This window comes from Hyperolius riggenbachi, chromosome 2 (genome assembly GCF_040937935.1).
Source record: "Hyperolius riggenbachi isolate aHypRig1 chromosome 2, aHypRig1.pri, whole genome shotgun sequence".
Taxonomy (NCBI): domain Eukaryota; kingdom Metazoa; phylum Chordata; class Amphibia; order Anura; family Hyperoliidae; genus Hyperolius; species Hyperolius riggenbachi.
This window is the reverse complement of record NC_090647.1, coordinates 457,544,718-457,566,525: the sequence shown is the minus strand read 5'-3', so window position 1 is coordinate 457,566,525 and position 21,808 is coordinate 457,544,718. Positions and strand designations below refer to the sequence as shown.

Here is a 21,808-nt window from a genome sequence, read left to right as displayed (position 1 = left end):
CCAACAATTGCTAGACTTACTGCACCATATTGGGCTCTCGGTTTTTCTTTTTTGTTTCAAGTCCATCATGCTCTGGGGCTGTGTGGCCAGTGCAGGGACTGGGCATCTTGTCAAAGTTGAGGGACGCATGGATTCCATTCAGTATCAGCAGATTCTGGAGACCAATGTCCAGGAATCAGTGACAAAGCTAAAACTGCACCGGGGCTGGATCTTTCAACAAGACAACGACCCTAAACACTGCTCAAAATTCACTAAGGCATTCATGCAGAGGAACAAGTACAATGTTCTGGAATGGCCATCTCAGTCCCCAGACCTGAATATAATTGAAAATCTGTGGTGTGAGTTAAAGAGAGCTATCCATGTTCAGAAGCTATCAAACCTGTATGAACTACAGAAGTTTTGTAAAGACGAATGGTCCAAAATACCTTCAACCAGAATCCAGACTCTCATTGGAACCGACAGGAAGCGTTTAGAGGCTGTAATTTCTGCAAAAGGAGTATCTACTTAACCACTTAAGCCCTCAGTCGTTTTCACTTTATGCATCCGAGCAATGTTCACCTCCCATTCATTAGCCTATAACTTTATAACTACTTATCACAATTAACTGATCTATATCTTGTTTTTTCCGCCACCAATTAGGCTTTCTTTAGGGGGTACATTTTGCTAAGAGCCACTTTACTGTAAATGCATTTTAACAGGAAGAATAAGAAAAATCATGAATTCATTATTTCTCAGTTTTTGGCCATTATAGTTTTAAAATAATACATGCCTCCATAATTAAAACCCACGTATTGTATTTGCCCATTTGTCTCGGGTATTTCACCGTTTAAATTATGTCCCTATCACAATGTATGGGGACAATATTTTATTTGGAAATAAAGGTGCATTTTTTCCGTTTTGCATCCATCACTATTTACAAGCTTATAAAAAAAAAATTGAAATATTTAATCTTTACATAGATATTTAACGACCTGCGGACCAAGCGAGTATAAATCTACGGCGGGCAGGGGGCGCTGCGGTCCTGACCGGATGTAAGCTCTACGTCCCATTGACCGCGCGCCCCCGCCCGTCTCCGTCGCTCGGTCCGCTCTGCCCCTGCCGCAATGTGATGCCCTGCCACCTCTATGACGGGAGAGCACTGTGAGCCGGGCAGGAGCCGTTTTCATTGGCTTCTGGCCCTGTCATTCATGTAAGCCGTTCCCATTGGCTTACATGGAGTGACAGGGTCAGGAGCCAATGAAAGCGGCTCCTGACCGGCGCCCAGCGCTCTGCTGTCGTAGCAACGGCAGAGAGAGCAGCCTGCGGCGGGGACAGAGCGGTGTGTCCGGCGGGAGCAACGGTAACTTGCGGAGATTCGTCGGGAAGCGGCGGTTTGCTGGACCAGCACCAGTTAAAAAGTTTAGACCCTTAGGTAAATATTTATGTGTTTTTTATTTATTTTTTATTGTAATTTTTTGTTGTTGTTTTTTTATTAAACATTTTATGTGGGCATTTTTGGGAGGGTGGGATGTAAATAGGGTTTGATTTAGGGGAATATATGAGTGTGTTAATTTTTTTTTACTTTTAGATGTAGTTTTACTTTTTAGCCACAAGATGGCAACCTTGAGTTTGTTTACATTGCGTCACTCTAAGCGTACAATGTACGCTTAGAGGGACAGGGGAATTAGAAGAAGCGAAGCTTCCGAGAGTAGCTGTCGCTTTTTCTGCGGGGGAGAGGAATCAGTGATCGGGCACCATAGCCCGATTCACTGATTCCTGGACTACCGAATCCGCGGCCGGGAGCTCGGCCGCGGGAGCGCGCCTGTCCTCCTTGACGTATAAATACGTCAAGGAGGACAAAGTGGTTAATATTGATTTCATTTCTTTCTTGTGGTGCCCAAATGTATGCACCTGTCTAATTTTGTTTAAACAAGTATTGCGCACTTTCTGTAAATCCAATAAACTTAATTTCACTTCTCAAATATCACTGTGTGTGTCTCCTATATGATATATTTAACCACCCTGGCGTTCTATTAAGATCGCCAGGGCGGCTGCATGAGGGTTTTTTTTAAATTAAAAAAAAACTATTTCATGCAGCCAACTGAAAGTTGGCTGCATGAAAGCCCACTAGATGGCGCTCCGGAGGCGTTCTTCTGATCGCCTCCGGCGGCCAAAAGTAACACGGAAGGCCGCAATGAGCAGCCTTCCGTGTTTGGCTTCTCCTGTCGCCATGGCGACGAGTGGAGTGACGTCATGGACGTCAGCCGACGTCCTGACGTCAGCCGCCTCCGATCCAGCCCTTAGCGCTGGCCGGAACTTTTTGTTCCGGCTACGCTGGGCTCAGGCGGCTGGGGGGACCCTCTTTCGCCGCTGCTCGCGGCGCATCGCCGCAGAGCGGCGGCGATCGGGCAGCACACGCGGCTGGCAAAGTGCCGGCTGCATGTGCTGCTCTTTATTTCATGAAAATCGGCCCAGCAGGGCCTGAGCGGCACCCTCTGGCGGTAATGGACGAGCTGAGCTCGTCCATACCGCTAAGGTGGTTAACTGACATTTGTTATCATAACAGCCAACGATTTATACAGGAAAATCATGACGTTTAACAAGGTTGCCCAAACTTTCGCATCCCACTGTAGTGTCATGAATAACAATATATAAATAAAGTACACCCTCTTTCAATACTAAGGTTTCACATAATCATTTCAAAAAAATCACTTGGTACTTAGCAAATCTTACATTTAGAACCTTAGATGAACAGCAACACAACATAATACAGCAGGCATTATTTATTTAACAAAGGCTACGGTAACTCAAAGCATAGGAGTAAGCGTGTGATATATTAAGTGCACCCTTACAATTTCCAAAGAATTTACGAAGGTTTGGTAAGTCACAGCAGAGCGCGTCACTGAGCGGGGGCGGAACTATGCAAAACACCCTGCCGCAGTGTGATTTAGGAGCAGGTAATGTATGTAACACATGACTGCCATTCCGCATTAACTACGTACGGGAAGGGGGGTGGGGGAGTGACACTTCCTAGTTACGCCTCTGCCTCTGCCCCAGGGAGTGCATTTGATCTACAGCTCCATTTCCTTCCACATATAAATTTCCATTGCAAGCAAGTCATAATTATTTGCATCTCATTGACCATATCTAGTCTAGATGGATCTCTATGCTCTTAATCATATTATTATTATTTAGTATTTATATAGCGCCGACATCTTCCGCAGCGCTGTACAGAGTATATTGTCTTGTCATTAACTGTCCCTCAGAGGGGCTCCCAATCTAATCCCTACCATAGTCATATGTTTACACATGTATGTATTGTGGTCTAGTGTATGTGTCTAGGGCCAATTTAGGGGGAAGCCAATTAACTTATCTGTATGTTTTTGGGATGTGGGAGGAAAACAGAGTGCCCGGAGGAAACCCACACAGCCACGGGGAGAACATACAAACTCCATTCAGATAGTGCCCTGGCTGGGATTTGAACCGGGGACCCAGTGTAACGATTGTGGAACTTTCTCCGTGATCAGCGCACAACGCGTGCGCTGACACGGCGAAAATCCTCCACAAGCGTATATTTGCAGGCACCCAGCAAAAGGTGCTACGCACCTGTAGAGGGAAATTCCTGTCGGCAGATGGCGCTGGGGAGTGCAGAGGAACCAATCCTCTGTACCTCCACAAGTGCTAGACAGGAATTGTACAAAGCGCAGAACGCAATCGCAAGAGAGGCGGTTGCGAATGAGATTGAGCAAAGGGACAGGTTGTATGTGTGTGCGCCAATCCAGTCGCCACCCCGCGACCGCGCACACACAACAGCAGATATGAAATAGGAAGGCGATCGCGAGAGGTGCGATCGCCAGACATGACACAAGGCAGATCAGAATAGAATAGGAGGGTAGCAAAGGCACAGCAAATAATACAATAAGGAGATACGGAAAATAACAAACGCTAGCTAACCGCGAACACCGCACTCATTCGCAACAGTGCACGCGATTATGCGCGGTCTCCACGTGATAAGCACAATAGAGACAAGCACGCCTAACTAACCATCGACAGACAAACATGAAACAGAGGACGCGAGCACTTGCTTAACGGTTACCTCACCGAGCCTCCAGCAAGCGTAGCAGACAAGACAGACACACGAAAACAGGGACAAGCGAGAGATAGGATCCACAGCACTAGCGAAAAGTGGCTAGCGTGATCCAGGTACACAGTAGCAGAACAGAAGGATCCCCAGCGCTAGTGAAAAGTAGCTAGCGCGATCCCAGAAGACAGAACAGAAGGATCCCCAGCGCTAGCGAAAAGTAGCTAGCGCGATCCCAGGAGACAGAACAGAAGAATCCCCAGCGCTAGCGAAAAGTAGCTAGCGCGATCCCAGGGGACAGAACAGAAGAGATAGCTGGTAGCAACCGCTGCACCAGCTATACTCCAAGAACAGAGATCAGAACCATTTCCTGTCGACCACCCTTGGGGCAGGACAATGGCAACAGGCAAGACAAGACAGAACAGGCAATACAGAATACAACCTGACTGGGCTAGAAGGGGAGCCTAAAGCAACCCCCAGGAATTAACTATACTAGATAGCAATGGCTGACACTCCAGCAGTGTCCATCAGGAACAGACCATGGAAAGGAAATGACCAGCAAAGCCTTCTGGGAAACATAAAGCTCTTATAGTGCCAGTCATCAAAGAAGGCAGGTAGGGGATTTGCATAACGAATGTATGCAAATTCCCCAGCAAGAGAACAGACCAGAAACTTGCAATGGAAAGACAGGTCTCTGTTCCAGAGACCTGCAGCCCACAGACTAGAGGAATGGACAAACAGCTGTCTGCCTGTGCAGCCAGCTGAGCGGATCATCACAGTACCCCCCCCCCCCCCTCTAGGGATGGATTCCAGACATCCCTCAAAACTGGTATCATCACAAAACTCTAACTGAAGACTCATGAAGGTCGGGACAGCTCGACAAGGCCCAATTCTAGAGTCAGTCCATCCAAAACCGACCTCATCGGAAGCCACCGAAACATGCCCATCAGCACTACAAGTCTCACCGTAACACCCATTAGGACTGTGGACACCAGAGAAGAAGCCATCGACACCCTCCAGACAATACCCACCACCTTCCAAGGAGCGTCCAAGAATACCAAACCTGCCGCAATACCTGTTCGAAGTGTCCCTTACAACACCAAAGCCATTGCTGATCGTATTCAGGGCACCAAGCAAAACCTTTCCCGGAATCTCCCAGAACGCCTTGAAGCTCCGCAGAGATCCCAAGAAGCCAGAACGCTCACCAGGCTCACATGGAGAACCACCAAGAACCCCTATGGAACCTATGATCATTCCAGACTCAAAATTAGCAGGACACCCATCAAGATCAGGACTTTCAGGGACCACTTCTTGGCATGCAAGCAGGCAGGCTATATCAGAACATGTCTCCACTGAGGAAGTATCTGAGTACGCTGGTAACCGATGCACACTTGGGCTTTCTGGGTCACAGAGCACATCGGGGTACACTAGTACAGGAGAAACCTCAGGACATGTCGGGGAACTGCCAACCTCAGAGTCCGACACGACAAGACCAAAACCAGTACCGGGCAGAAAATCATCACGAGTAAAGGTCACAGGTACTGGTCTTTCAAAAGAAGACTCGGACTCAAATTCAGAATTTTCTGTAACTGTAATATCATCATTGACTACACATGAATGAAGCTCCACAAGAGCTGCAAAAGTAGTCAGCAAGGCAGCAATGCCTACTGAAGTGGGCAACACCTCAGAAGGACCTGGGGGGCAGGAGACATCTCCTACAAGTTCTGCACCCTTTGGGAGGAACTCGGAGACCTTCAGATCATCAAACAAGACCTCAGGAACATCATTTTTCAAGTTGTCTAAGAAGGATTCTGTACTATCCATGTTACAGGGCAAAACTGGAACTTTACTTTGAGAACAGGGCAGATGTCCCAGGGAAGGTTCCACCATAAACTGAGACTGAATTTCATCATCATGAGTGGAACGTACAGGAATATTCACTGGACCACACACTGACTCCCTAACTTTAATCTCGCTGCACCCAGAACTCTGCGTAGTAGTCAAACTAGCTTGCAACTCCAAAACTGCAGAAAGACAGGTAAAAATAGCAGCAATACCTAGACGAGCCTCTAGGGGCAGGGCAGGAGATATTGTACAAGGCAATATTGACTCATCCAGAGTACTGAGTGGAGAGTCAATACTTTCTTCAGAATCAGACTCGCAAATGTCAATGCAAGTGGACATCATGCCTTCATTCATGCTACAGGGCAGGTTCAGAGAAAGCTTCTCTGGACAAGGCAAAGAAGCTTCAGCATCAGATTCGCAAAACCGAAGCGCTGTCTCACTCTTAGATTCGGCTAACAATGTCGAATCCGAGGAGTCAGAACGCAAAATTTGCGGATCCAAGATCGCTTTAGGTTGCGAAACTGACGCTTCCATATCGCAAACCTCCGCGATTTGCGGAGCAGACTGCAAGGCATCTAGGACAGAAACACTGGAGCAACTGTCATCAGGCAACAGGCCTGCACAGGAGCGAACAGAATAAGACATAGATTAATTTGCAAAAGAAGTGGCGACAACAACAGGAGAAACTTTATTAGACACATCAATAATTTTCTTAAAGTTGCATAACTTAGGAATTTTCCCCATGGCAGGCTCACAAACGGACGATCTTAGAGAACCTGAGGGAAAAAATCTGTCTTCCTTAGACACAGGACCACATAGATCTTTTGCAGCCATACGTGCGGTGGCGACATCAGACCGCACTGGTTCAACTTCCACACAAGCAACTGCTCTGAACGACTTGCACTCAGACTTCAAACACTCAGTTGCTTTGGGAAAGGAAATGCATTCAAAACTCACTTTCTTTAAATCCAGAGGATTGGAACAATCGTCCGCTGACAATGTGTTTTTAGTAGATTGAAGCGCATGTAGTTCATCCAAAATCATTCTCCACACGTCAAACAGCGGAGTCACAAAGTCAGAGATACATTCACCAGTCTTGATTAAAGTGCACGCAGACTCAATGCACGCATACAAAACTGCTTCGTTTTTAGAACGGTAATGATTGCAAAACGATCTCCAATCACATTCCAATTCATAGACCAGGAGCTCGATCTCCCATTTCTCAAACGGGGGCTCCCATGCACACTTAACAAAGGATGAACAATCATAGTGCGCACAGTCTACAGGTGGAACTGGAGCAGGAACAGAACGGGAATCTTTTACCTCTTTATTGGGATCAATTAATTGGTGTGTGTGTAATTCATCCAAAATGATCTGCCACACATACATCACCAGATCCACAACACACTCGTCACATTCATCAGAATCAATCAAAAGGCACACAGAGTCAAGACAATCGTTCAGGACATCCGCGCTTTTTGCGATGTAAAAATCGCAAAAGGCTTTCCAATCCAAATCAAATTCCTCCACCAAGGCCCCGATTTCCCATGAGGCAAATGGCGGTTCGAACAACCCAGTATCTAAATAATCTCCATATGGGTGGGGATCAGGAACGAGTACAGATTTTTTAACTGCTTTAATATAGTGTGCGATCCTACCTATAGCAGGATCCACATAAGCTTTGGATTGGGGCAAAAAACCTGGAAACTGATCAGCAGATGCATTATAAACATCATTATCATACTGCATGGTTTTGCCCATTTCAGACTTGACAGAAATAACCTCTCTATCTGTGGTTGCCATGGGCAACGGATCTTTCCGCTGGGAAGCCTTCCTAGATCTTTTACGTTTAGACTTAGAGGCTTTGGATGGCTGCTTTGTGGATGAAAGAGTAGATGGAACAGCTGATTGAGCTGCTGACAACAACTCATTAAGGGGGTATGGTAATTGAGGTAATCTCAGCCAATTGTGAATTAAAAAGGCCAAGAATTCCAGGGGTCTTTGACTCAGGGTGGTATGATCTAACACATCATAACCCCACATTGACATTTCGCCCCCCAACAGAATGTAGACCATTTGGGGGGCCCAGGTAGACACTGGGGTGCATTGGAATTCAGGGTTCGCTAACAGTTTCGTACACTCAGACAAAAATTCGTCTGCTGATTCAGGTTCAAGTTTTTTAAATCTCTTAAAGGTACAAGAGCCATATTCGACAAAATCGTACAAATCGGAAATTCCGTCTACACTGGGGTTTTGGGTACGGCTGGTCATTCTGTAACGATTGTGGATCTTTCTCCGTGATCAGCGCACAACGCGTGCGCTGACACGGCGGAAATCCTCCACAAGCGTATATTTGCAGGCACCCAGCAAAAGGTGCTACGCACCTGTAGAGGGAAATTCCTGTCGGCAGATGGCGCTGGGGAGTGCAGAGGAACCAATCCTCTGTACTTCCACAAGTGCTAGACAGGAATTGTACAAAGCGCAGAACGCAATCGCAAGAGAGGCGATTGCGAATGAGATTGAGCAAAGGGACAGATTGTATGTATGTGCGCCAATCCAGTCGCCACCCCGCGACCGCGCACACACAACAGCAGATATGAAATAGGAACGCGATCGCGAGAGGTGCGATCGCCAGACGTGACACAAGGCAGATCAGAATAGAATACGAGGGTAGCAAAGGCACAGCAAATAATACAATAAGGAGATACGGAAAATAACAAACGCTAGCTAACCGCGAACACCGCACTCATTCGCAACAGTGCACGCGGTTATGCGCGGTCTCCACGTAATAAGCACAATAGAGACAAGCACGCCTAACTAACCATCGACAGACAAACATGAAACAGAGGACGCGAGCGCTTGCTTAACGGTTACCTCACCGAGCCTCCAGCAACCGTAGCAGACAAGACAGACACACGAAAACAGGGACAAGCGAGAGATAGGATCCACAGCACTAGCGAAAAGTGGCTAGCGCGATCCAGGTACAGAGTAGCAGAACAGAAGGATCCCCAGCGCTAGCGAAAAGTAGCTAGCGCGATCCCAGAAGACAGAACAGAAGGATCCCCAGCGCTAGCGAAAAGTAGCTAGTGCGATCCCAGGAGACAGAACAGAAGGATCCCCAGCACTAGCGAAAAGTAGCTAGCGCGATCCCAGGAGACAGAACAGAAGGATCCCCAGCGCTAGCGAAAAGTAGCTAGCGCGATCCCAGGGGACAGAACAGAAGAGATAGCTGGTAGCAACCGCTGCACCAGCTATACTCCAAGAACAGAGATCAGAACCATTTCCTGTCGACCACCCTTGGGGCAGGACAATGGCAACAGGCAAGACAAGACAGAACAGGCAATACAGAATACAACCTGACTGGGCTAGAAGGGGAGCCTAAAGCAACCCCCAGGAATTAACTATACTAGATAGCAATGGCTGACACTCCAGCAGTGTCCATCAGGAACAGACTATGGAAAGGAAATGACCAGCAAAGCCTTCTGGGAAACATAAAGCTCTTATAGTGCCAGTCATCAAAGAAGGCAGGTAGGGGATTTGCATAACGAATGTATGCAAATTCCCCAGCAAGAGAACAGACCAGAAACTTGCAATGGAAAGACAGGTCTCTGTTCCAGAGACCTGCAGCCCACAGACTAGAGGAATGGACAAACAGCTGTCTGCCTGTGCAGCCAGCTGAGCGGATCATCACACCCAGCACTACAAGTTGAGAGTACAAACCATTACGCCTCCATGACTTAGTTGTCACAGATCAACATAGGAATTTAGGGGGAAAAAGCATCATGAGAGGTTAAGTCTACTTGTCTATTTTTTTTTTCATTACTTCTAAAATTAGGGCTCTTAGTGAGAGACATCTTGTAGCCTGGCAGAAGTGTGCGCTTTAACTGTCATTTCGGAGGAAGTAAGTCTGTCTGTGTGAGCGCAAGCACACACCGTACCATGAACACACTCTATCCCAAGATGCAACAGCAAATCAATACCGCAGGTTCCACCACTACAAACCGTGTTTGCATATTCTGACCTGTATTTACCTAACCTTTAAAACTATTTGTAGCTTGGCATTGCAATACATGAGAACAGAGAAAAACACTTATTGGTCTGCATTATTTATCAGTGACTCGTACTGAGGAATTTTCACGCAAAGGGAATCTGAAGTGAAAATAAACTTATGATACAATGATTTGTATGCGTAGTACACATACGGTAAGCATGGACCATGCGGTAACACGCTGCAGACTTTGCGTTGGGATTGCAGCGTTTTTGATACTTCCGGCGTAACGTGTCCCAATCCCGCAAACTGTGCAAGTCTTCATAGACTTGCACAGCCCTTGCGGTGAGGATGCGGCAGAGAAGCGTACCACAATGCTACGTAGTGCGTAAGCATGCAAGAGGCCTAATACTTTTTTGAAATACCACAATACCGCCTGGTAGGCAATCAAAATAGATTTAACATAGTTCCATTAGAGTTTTGCTGTAACATACAGTACAGGTATTTGCTTTAAAAGGAAATGGTGCATATAAACCATAATAGCGTATCAGTTGTGTTATAGTATAATTAAGAACAATTCCGTAGTAAATATAAAGCAATCCTAGCAATCATACACGGAAAACTGAAGAAGCCTATAAAGCACTAACGGTTTGCATTAACTACTGTTCCAGTGGATTGAAATCACACAAGTGTAATACTCTGATCTCTGAAATGCTGTTGTGGGCAGTAATATGACTTCTGGATCACAATGAAATGGTTTTTAGAACATTAAAGTGTTGAGATGCTATGTGCTTCCATTTCTAGTTTGTGTAGCAGTGAAATAGCCGGGAACAAACTGGGCTCAGATTCAGATAAGTAAACACTCCCATAAATGAGCCAATACAGCTGCTTACATTTGCTGCCACACACAACACACAAAGACCTTCAACCTAAATAGTTTTTCTGGGATACCAGCTTTACCAGGATCAAACAAATCAATCTATACCATGCATTGATGAGGACCAATAAGTCGGAAACAGGCTGTATGTATGTTGGATTGGTGTGGCGCTGTAAAATGTATAAGATATAGGCTTGCTGTACACCAGCAGTTCTGGATGTGCAGCCTTGCTTTACAGGACAAAAAGAGATCATTCGCATATTCTGGAGTCATTTATCTTAGAAACCACAGTTGCTCACTAGCAGCTGAATTATCGCAAATACCTTCTGTTTTAAGAAGGCAAAATTACATATACCATAACATCTTGCGGTGATCAAACTTGGATGCGTGGATGCAGAGTGATACAGGTAATAGATAGCAGCAGTGCAGTACCGATTATCAGTGAAAATAGTGTGGAACAGGTGATGAGTGGAAGTAGTGTGGTACAGGTGATGAGTGGAAGTAGTGTGGTACAGGTGATGAGTGGAAGTAGTGTGGTACAGGTGATGAGTAGAAGTAGTGTGGAACAGGTGATGAGTGGAAGTAGTGTGGAACAGGTGATGAGTAGAAGTAGTGTGGTACAGGTGATGAGTGGAAGTAGTGTGGTACAGGTGATGAGTGGAAGTAGTGTGGTACAGGTGATGAGTAGAAGTAGTGTGGCAGAGGTGATGAGTGGAAGTAGTGTGGCAGAGGTGATGAGTAGAAATAGTGTGGTGCAGGTGATTAGAGGAAGTAGTGTGGCAGAGGTGATTAGTGGAAGTAGTGTGGTAAGAGGTGATGAGTGGAAGTAGTGTGGTGCAGATGATTAGAGGAAGTAGTGTGGTACAGGTGATTAGAGTAAGTAGTGTGGCAGAGGTAATGAGTGCACGTAGTGTGGTACAGATGATGAGTGGAAGTCGTGTGGTACAGGTGATGAGTGGCAGTAGTGTGGTACATATTATGAGTAGAAGTAGTGTGGTACATATGATGAGTGGAAATAGTGTGGTACAGGTGATGAGTGGAAGTAGCGTGGTACAGGTGATGAGTGGAAGTAGTGTGGTACAGGTGATGAGTGGAAGTAGTGTGGTACAGGTGATGAGTAGAAGTAGTGTGGCAGAGGTGATGAGTGGAAGTAGTGTGGCAGATGTGATGAGTGGAAGTAGTGTGGTGCAGGTGATTAGAGGAAGTAGTGTGGCAGAGGTGATGAGTGGAAATAGTGTGGTGCAGGTGATTAGAGGAAGTAGTGTGAAAGAGGTGATTAGTGGAAGTAGTGTGGCAGAGGTGATGAATGGAAGTAGTGTGGTGCAGATGATTAGAGGAAGTAGTGTGGTACAGGTGATTAGAGTAAGTAGTGTGGCAGAGGTAATGAGTGCACGTAGTGTGGTACAGATGATGAGTGGAAGTCGTGTGGCACAGGTGATGAGTGGCAGTAGTGTGGTACATATTATGAGTAGAAGTAGTGTGGTACATATGATGAGTGGAAATAGTGTGGTACAGGTGATGAGTGGAAGTAATGCGATACAGGTGATGACTGGAAGTAAAAACAAGGAACACCAAGAGCCCCAATAGTGTAATATGTACTGGTAAATGGTTACTAGATAGAGTAAATATTAATACTCACAAACCAGGGTTACCATTAGGCAACCACTGTAAAGGCAGGTGGGGAGATTTTCCTGACCCCACTCAGGAATAAGAAGTCACTCTCTGTAGATGAGAAAAAGGGGGTTCAACCCTCCACCCAGGATGGTCAGTAAAAGAGCCAGGCACCTCTGAGTTGCCTGGCTCCTCTACTGACCACATATGCTATTGCTCCTTTGTTATTGCCTGATGACGCGGTATCAAACCTGCGAAACGCGTTGCAAATTTGGAGTTCATAAATAAAATATATTGACTGACTTTACTACAGTTGTTGTGTGTCTACTTGGAGGAGGTAAGTCCACCACTACCTCCTCTATTTACCAAGAATTTGGTTCTTAAGCTCATTTAGCTTCCTTTTATCCTTTTGGCGCCTCTGTTCTCTTGCATAATGATGACTGGAAGTAGTTTGTTAGAGGTGATAAGTGAAAGTAGTGTGGTACAGGTGATTGGAGGAAGTAGTGTGGTAGAGGTGATGAGTGGAAGTAGTGTGGTGAAGGTGATGAGTGGAAGTAGTGTAGTAGAGGTGATTAGAGGAATTAGTGTGGTAGAGGTGATTAGAGGAAGTAGTGTGGCAGAGGTGATTAGAGGAAGTAGTATGGTGGAGGTAATTAAAGGAAGTAGTGTGGCAGAGGTGATTAGAGGAAGTAGTGTGGCAGAGGTGATTAGAGGAAGTAGTGTGGCAGATGTGATGAGTGGAAGTAGTGTGGAACAGGTGATTAGAGGAAGTAGTGTGGCAGAGGTGATGAGTGGAAGTAGTGTGGCAGATGTGATGAGTGGAAGTAGTGTGGTGCAGGTGATTAGAGGAAGTAGTGTGGAAGAGGTGATTAGTGGAAGTAGTGTGGCAGAGGTGATGAGTGGAAGTAGTGTGGTGCAGATGATTAGAGGAAGTAGTGTGGTACAGGTGATTAGAGTAAGTAGTGTGGCAGAGGTAATGAGTGCACGTAGTGTGGTACAGATGATGAGTGGAAGTAGTGTGGTACAGGTGATGAGTGGCAGTAGTGTGGTACATATTATGAGTAGAAGTAGTGTGGTACAATGATGAGTGGAAATAGTGTGGTACAGTTGATGAGTGGAAGAAGTGTGGTACATATGATGAGTGGAAGAAGTGTGATACAGGTGATTACTGAATGTTGTGTGTTACAGTTGATGAGTGGAAGTACTGTGGTACAGATGATGAGTGGAAGTAATGTGGTACAGGTGACAAGTAGAAGTAGTGTGGTAGAGGTGATTAGAAGCAGTAGTGTAGCAGAGGTGATGAGTGGAAGTAGTGTGGTAGAGGTGACGAGTGGAAATAATGTGGTACAGGTGACGAGTAGAAGTAGTGTGGTAAACGTGATGAGTAGAAGTAGTGTGGTACAGGTGACAAGTGGAAGTAGTGTAGTACAGGTGACAAGTAGAAGTAGTGTGGTAGAGGTGATTAGAAGCAGTAGTGTGGCAGAGGTGATGAGTGGAAGAAGTGTGGTACAAGTGATGAGTAAAAGTAGTGTGGTAGAGGTGATTAGAAGCAGTAGTGTGGCAGAGGTGATGAGTAGAAGAAGTGTGGTACAAGTGACGAGTGGAAGTAGTGTGGTAGAGGTGATTAGAAGCAGTAGTGTGATACAGATAACGAGTGGAAGTAGTGTGGTACAGGTGACGAGTGGAAGTAGTGTGACGAGTACAGGTGACAAGTGGAAGTAGTGTGGTACAAGTGATGAGTGGAAGAAGTGTGGTACAGGTGATGAGTGGAGGTAGTGTGGTACAGATGATGAGTGGAAGTAGTGTGAGGATTGCTTGATGCCAGATATGTGTTCTTGACGGTTGTTTGAAAAGTCAAACAACTGGCCCTAAAATAACTCTAACCTTCCCCGTGCAGAGCGGTGCTCAGCAAAAATGACTTACAAAACCTCTGGGCACCGTCTTCTACACTTCCTTCAGCTCCCAGCTGCTTTCCTGCGTCCTAATGCTCCTGAAGGGTGCAAGTGACTCAATGCTGGTCAGGTGATATGCTGGGAGCCGTACATGAACGTAGGAAAGCAGCTGGGAACTACAGGAAGTGTAGAAGACAGTGCACATAGGTTTTGTAAGTCATTTTTGCTGAATAAAACAGTCCTCTTTCTCCTCCCCAGGCATGCTGGTTAGTTGTGACTGCTGGATGCCTGAGTTCTGGTTAACAGATTACCTCTTTGTGACCAGCACTGCAGCTCAGTAGAGTCTTGTCTTCCTGTCCTTGCTGTCATGTGCAAAAAGCATTTAACCATTTCCATACTCTACACAGTGGTCCTATAAAAGGGTTAAATCAAAGACCAGGGTTAAAATTATTATTACAGTCAGGGCATGGTGATGAGAGGTACACCTGTTTTATAATAACACTAGGGAAGGAGTAGTAAGGGTTAAATGTTTAAGACACATGTACCAGGAAAGGGGAGGATGAGCAGGAAGATGAAGAGATTGCTGAGCTGCAGAGCTAGCCACAAAGAGTTTATTTCTCTCAGAAGAAGGAAAAAGTTAACTGGCTAAAGTGATCTGCTCTGTACTAGAGAAGCTATCCTGGCAGCATGGAACTAAAGGACTCAGCCAGCAACTTTATTTATTTATTGCAAATAGTACAGATCTCAAACAGAGAAAACCATGTGCACTTGTAGAGATGACATTAATTGCAGCGTAGGTAGTCTGAACAGCAGCAGCAGGGTAAGTCCCGGTACTGCTAAACCTGATTTCAAATGGTAAGCTATGCTCAAAAGAATACCAGATGGGTCATCATGAAGAAGTAGACCTATTCACAACTGTATCGATCATCGAACAATGTTCAAAACTACATTTTTATAAGTGTTCTGACTTAGGGTTACTAAACCAGAGATACATTCAGACATCAAACTATCATATCATTAGACCAAGCAGTCATCCGGGTTAAATCTAAACCCAGCAATATCTATAATAAATGTTTAAAGGCTTCAGGAATTATTTCAGATGTATCACTCAAATTTTACATGAAGGTTAAACAATGAATCTTTCATTATTCATATGACATCAGTTACACTGTTTTCTAGGTGTACCCTAAAAGCTATATGAAACACACATTGTTATTACATGAGACATGAGACAGCAACACAGCCATCCCATATTAGATTTATAGTTGGGACATAACACATTTTTTATGCAATATTATGCTAGTAATAAACATACTACACAGGAATTAGGATTAGAGTAAAAGGATTGAATTTATATACCTGAAGTGACAAGTGAAATGATGAGATAAATATAAACACATATAAGTACTATCACTACTAAGAAATGATCAAAAGTCCCTTTCTGTTTTCCAGTATAGCAAGAGTTTAAAAAAAAACGTGATATTCTATCTATGCAAAAGAGCTTGTCAACAGACTGTCGAATTCAGTCTGGTTTCCTGAACAGTGAATAGAAGCCAAAACAACTAAGAAACAGTGAGAAGATTGTAATGTAGGTTTACTGTAGAAAAGTTAAAAGGATCATAAGTTCTTTATCTTTTTCAATCAAACAAAGCAGAGTGTGGATTCTAAACAACAGCAGTGACAGTCTGATTCAGTCTTACAAATAAAGTTATAAAACTAAAAATATGAGACTCTTTTCTATACTACAAATGTTCTATTTATCATCAATACTACACATACAATTTATTATCTCATAAGTTCAGTACAGAGCATCAGTTCCACAGTACAGAAAGCATGTTTGTTAGGTACTATTAGTAGGATATACTGTATATGTAGCTTGAAAAATAATAATAATATTCCCAGTAACAGAGAGAAAGGCCACAGGCTCAGGCTTCTTGCATCCTTTAGAGGTATTCCATTGCCTTTGCAATTAAAGAGTAATTGTAACCAAGGATTGAACTTCATCCCAATCAGTAGCTGGTATCGCCTTTCCCACAAGAAATCTTTACCTTTTCTAAAACAGATCATCAGGGGGCTCTGTATGGTTGATATTGTGGTGAAACCCCTCCCACAGTGTGATGTCAGCACCTAGGTACTGACCTCACATTGTGGGAGCCTTGTTGCATTGTGGGAAATAACAGCTGTTTCCAACTGCCAAAAAAGCAGCATTTCCTTCCAGTGGCATCACCTGCCAGCAGTAAAGATGTCGCCATGTGATACATTTCAGAATGTAAATCAGGGAGAGGAAAGATTTTACATCGGGGAAACACTGACTGAATCAAAAAAATTGTAAAACTTAAGCACTTTATTTATTACGTTATTTTCACTGCAGTTCCTCTTTAAAGTTGAACTTTAGCCAAAAAGCTAATCACAGAGCTGAAAAAAATGGTTATTAGGAATGTCTCACCTGGGAAACATTATGCAATTTTGTCTATCCAGCTCTGTAAATCAAATGATTCTATAAGGCCCAGCGAGAGGGTTATGCCAGCCTTTTAGCCTGATTTCACTATACAGTTAAATCTAAACCGAGATAGGTTCAACCCCCCATAACTTTAAAGGGCAACTGAAGTGAGAGTGATATAGAGGCTGCCATATTTAAACAATGCAAGTTGCCTGGCACCCCTGCTGGTCTATTTGGCTGCAGAAGTGTCTGAATAACACCAGAAACAAGCATGCAGCTAATCTTGTCAGATCTGACAATAATACCAGAAACACCTGATCTGCTGCATGCTGGTTCAGGGTCTATGACTAAAAGTATTAAAGGCAAAGGATCAGCAGGATAGCCAGGCAACTGGTATTGCTTAACATTATTGTTCCTAACATTAACCTTCCACCTCTCCACCCCTAACACTAATCTTTCCACGCACCCTTACAGTTAATTCGTTTTGGCATTGGATACAGATTAAGACCATACAGGGCCCCAGGAAGACAAATTAATATAAGCAATGAGAGATCAAAATTCAATACTGTAGGATAGGCAGTTTAACTTTTACTGTATCTGTAGGCCACACTACTGTTGTAAGACAATTGTGCTGTCCCTAGATACCACAATTAAGCAGCTGGGTTACCCAAAATACATAAACTGAGAAGCCATGGTCCCCTAGATATTAGAATTATGTAGCCATGTGCCTCACAATTAAATACATAGGGCTTGAATCACAAAGCCGTAATAATTGTTATCACGATCGTGCTAGCCCTATAACGCACGTAACATTTTTCGCGTGCAAAAGCGAATTTGCGCACAAAATTGCATCCGGTTTAACGTGAAAATGTGTGCTTTAGCGTGAAAACGGGAGCGCGATTTTGTGAGCAAATTCGCATTTGTGCGCGAAAAATGTTACACGTGTTATAGCGCACGCAAAAACGAAACGAAAAAAGTGTGAATGTGATAAGCGTTGTCACGGCTTTGTGAATCAAATGCTTCCAAATAAAATAATTAAGAAGCATGCCCATGCCTTCATATAATTAACCAAGTAGTCACATGCCCACCAATAAAAATATTAAGTAGTCACAAGCATCCATATACAATAATGAAGTAGTCACACACCTCCAAAAAAATAATAATTAAGTAGCCAGGTGCGTCAAGATAAAGTAATTAAAAAGCCAAGAGCACCCTAAAAACATAAATTAGGTAGCCATGTTTCACAGAGAACAGTATTAATCTGGTCTGAATGACTGGGAGGCACAGGGGCAGACATGGCAGCGCAGCACAAGGGCAGGCATGGTGCCCATGGTGCTGTAGTGCCCATGGTATGAGCCATGCCTGCACCCCTCTAGATACGCCAATGCATTTATCGTTGTAAGAGGGAGGGCGGTTCAGCACTGTGGGCCAATCAGGCAGAACTGCATAACCAATGCTACCAATCTGTCAGTGACAACTTGATAACAGAAAGAGGGACTGGGAAAAGTTTCCTCACACATCTAAGAAAAATAAGTTCTAATGTAATATAATGTAACAGAAAGCCCACAGATAAGAAGAACATTTGCTTTCTGAATAATATACTGGTACTCTCACATCTGTTATCATCTACACAGGCTCTGCCATTGCTCACTGCAGAATGAGAATCAACCTGGAAATATCTCAACATCAAATCTTGTTATAGGTCAATTTTAAAAGTAATGAAGCTGTACAGCTCTTTAGGAGTCACTTAGATGGTGGTGATCCTCTATGTGATGTGATATTTAGAATGAGTAATAAGACATAATTACCTGTTTTCAGCCACCAGGATTTGTTCCACCAGCTGACAGGCCTGGTACTTCACCTCCTTCTCTGTTGACTGGAGAAAACCCAGGAGCAGGTCTAGGGCACCCTCCAGTCTGATTGTTTCACACAGCCCCTGGGCAACCTCTCGTCCCACAGCTGGCATCACCCATGCCTCTTCCACCATTTGGAAAATCTCGGAGATGGTGTCACAAATGCTCTTTTCACACATGGCTTGCTTCAGCCTGGAAATAGCCACATGCAGATCAGGCAGGACCCTGTCCAAAGCCATCTGTACATCGACAGGAACTCCTGGAGACACGTCCTGGCTCCTGCTTGTCCCTCCTGTGGTGTTCCACCAGCACATATTGTTTACATATCCAGGCACGGCAAGGCGCTCGTTGTTAAACATACTGATGTACCTGCAGAGTTTGTAGGCTGAGAAAAGGAGAGTGAGGACCATGGATCCTCCTAAAGCATTGCGGAAGTCACAGAACTGTCTTTAATACTATATCCAACCTACATCAAAACACAGATACAGACTAGTCATTATCAGTTAATATAACAAAGCAAGAACAGGCATTAACTATAAGCTCGGCAATGTATATCCTAAGCGAAGCTCAATGCAATAAACTAATACAAAAGACAAGGCAATGAATCACAGTGAAGAATCTCTATAAAACCATATGGTGTTGCTGTGTCATGACTCATTGCAAGCTATATGTGACTACTGCCAGAGAAAAAGTCAATGAAATATAACAATGATAAGATATGCTAAAGCTATGCAAGCAAGAAAATATGTAAGTTTATCAGGTAGCAGGAACAGCTGCTACAATGCAAAATGCCCAAACCTGAAAACAACAAGAGGCTCAACTTGTTTCCAGACATACTCTAGTGTTCTTGCATCCACCACTACTAGAGCAGTTTCAATTGTACAAGTCACGCTTATAACATGCAGCCTGCTAATCAAACCTGCTAATATACCCATCTAGCTTTATTAGCATTATTAGAGTCTCCCTTGCCCCATCTACCTTTTATCTCTCTTCTTCTGTTGTCTGACTTCCCAGAATCCCAGCATCTCCCTCAGAAGGACAGCCGCAGGGTGACGTCACTCCTTCGCCCAGCCCCTTGGCAACAGTCAGATTTCATCGCCCTGGCGACAACATCCTTGGCTGCTTTTTTCAGCCACAGCAGCAGCAGCCTCGGTAGGCGTAGTTATATTGCTATCTTGCCCAATCAGCGCGTTCTGTGCTTTGGGCGGAAGTAGCTGAAGACGCACGCTGCAGACAATGGCACATCCCTGCTTGTTATGTGCAATGGTGTGCTTGTCTGGATAGAACAAAGAGAAATCTCGAGGACTTGCTCATGGGGCTTGTTAAAGGCTCAAGTGTCAGCTAGATATAGTGCAGTTAGCTGAGCTAATGCAGCAAAGACGTCAGTAGTTCAGTGTGTCCTGATATCGGGTCATGTCTATAATGCAGACAAGATAATTGTACATTGAGGGATAATTGGATAACAATGGACTCAGTTTGTTATATAACTGAATACTATTGTTAATTGCACCTAGATAGTATTCTCGCTTTCGAATATATTACTATGGTTATACCCTCCTGGCATTGTTTAAAAGGAAATAAATATGGCAGCCTCCACAGTCTTCTCTCTTCAGTTGTCCTTAAAGTTAACTTAAATTGAATAATAATAAAAAAGTACTTTCGTTTTGATGAGCAGCCCTGGTCCGCGCGCCTCCTGATCACATTCCTGTGGGCGGGAATGGTCTGTGCATGCACAGTATGAATCTCTACTGCGCATGCACAGAACGACTGTGCATGCACAGAACGCTCCTGGCAACAGGATCATGATCAAGGATGCGCGCAGCTGGATGAGTGCCCAAATGACCTGCTTTGGTTTATAATAACCTGTCCATGGCATAGGATTCCTTACCTATTCAAATTGAGAACTTCTTAATAGTGACCTGAAGGACAACCAATAACAGAAGTACCAATACAGTTGATGTATAGTTTGAATAACATCACCAATACTGATAGATCAGGGGTAGGGAACCTATGGCTCGGGAGCCAGATGTGGCCCTTTTGATGGCTGCATCTGGCTTACAGACAAATCAGTAGGGGTTGATTCACTAAGCTACACTGCTCAAGCAGCGCAGCTTAGTGTGGCAGCGCAAGTAAAATGTTCAAAGTAGTGCATGCTACTGCTGTAGCATGCACTACTTACTTGCACTACCCCAAAACAAACAGACGCTCCAATTGTCCCACTCTGGACTCTGTCAGGCTCAGTGACTTTGTAGAATGAGATCTCCGCACTTTGATTGGCCCAATAGGCTGCCTGTCACTTGACAGGCAGCTTATTGGGCCAAAGTGCGGGGATCTCGTCCTACAAAGTGAATCAACCCCCAAGTCAGCTAGCTAATTGTACAAACTGTTAGTCAGTATTTCTGTTGTCTGGCTCTTGGGGAAATTACTGATGTTGCTGAAACCCAAGAGAAGCTGAAGACATGTCTGACACTTCCACTGCCTGGCGGATCAACTGTACACCCATCACCATGGCAACAGGGGCGTGAGCTATATTGTCTTAGTTTGAAACATATGGGGCTTGATTCACAAAAGCGTGATAACTCAGTTATCATGCCTAAAAGCTTTGCACGTGCAAACTAGGGTGCCAAGTAGTTAGTTCATGCAAACTACTTAGCACCCTAGTTAGCACGTGCAAACTACTTAGCACCCTAGTTTGCACATGCAAAGCCTTGAAATCAATGGAGCTTCGCCTGCACAGTAAAATAGAGTATGTTAATGTAATTATGAATGGTGGTTACATTAACATGGGCTTGATTCACTAAAGCATGATAACTCAGTTATCACGTGTAAAGGCTTTTTGCTAAGTAGTATGCACGTGCAAAGCGGCTTTTTACTGTCGTGTTAACACTTAGCACCCTTTAGTGAATCGAGCCCATTGTATGGCTCTCACGGAATTACATTATATAAATATGTGGCGTTTGTGGCTCTCTCAGCCAAAAAGGTTCCTGACCCCTGTGATAGATGTTCATTTGATAAATTGCACAGAAACAGGAAACAAAAGGGGGGAAGCCCCTGCCCTTGCAAGCATACAATCTAGAGGGTAGTGGGGTTGAGACACTGGGGGAGTAGACAAAGGGGTCGATTCATAAAGCATTACCGCAGGTGGTAATGCAGAAAACAGCTGACTTTACCAAGCACTCAGCAAAATGTCAATTCAGAAAAGCAGTTACTGCATGAAAAGCTGAAATTCCTGAGCAGTGTGG

The 21,808-nt window shown here is 44.4% G+C and overlaps 1 protein-coding gene across 4 annotated transcripts in view; it reads right to left on the bottom strand.

The window, feature by feature from the left end:
* Nucleotides 1–19,705, bottom strand: part of SARM1 (sterile alpha and TIR motif containing 1) — an 89,764-nt gene extending 70,059 nt beyond the window's left edge. For all 4 annotated transcript variants that reach the window (XM_068270094.1, XM_068270092.1, XM_068270093.1 and 1 more), the window contains exons 1-2: nucleotides 19,545–19,705; nucleotides 18,522–19,032 (exon numbers count right to left, since the gene is read on the bottom strand). In XM_068270094.1, coding sequence (XP_068126195.1) covers nucleotides 18,522–18,976 — 455 coding nt within the window. In that variant the 5' untranslated portion in view covers nucleotides 18,977–19,032; nucleotides 19,545–19,705. The remainder of the gene's footprint in view (nucleotides 1–18,521; nucleotides 19,033–19,544) is intronic.
* Nucleotides 19,706–21,808: the final 2,103 nt, after the last annotated feature.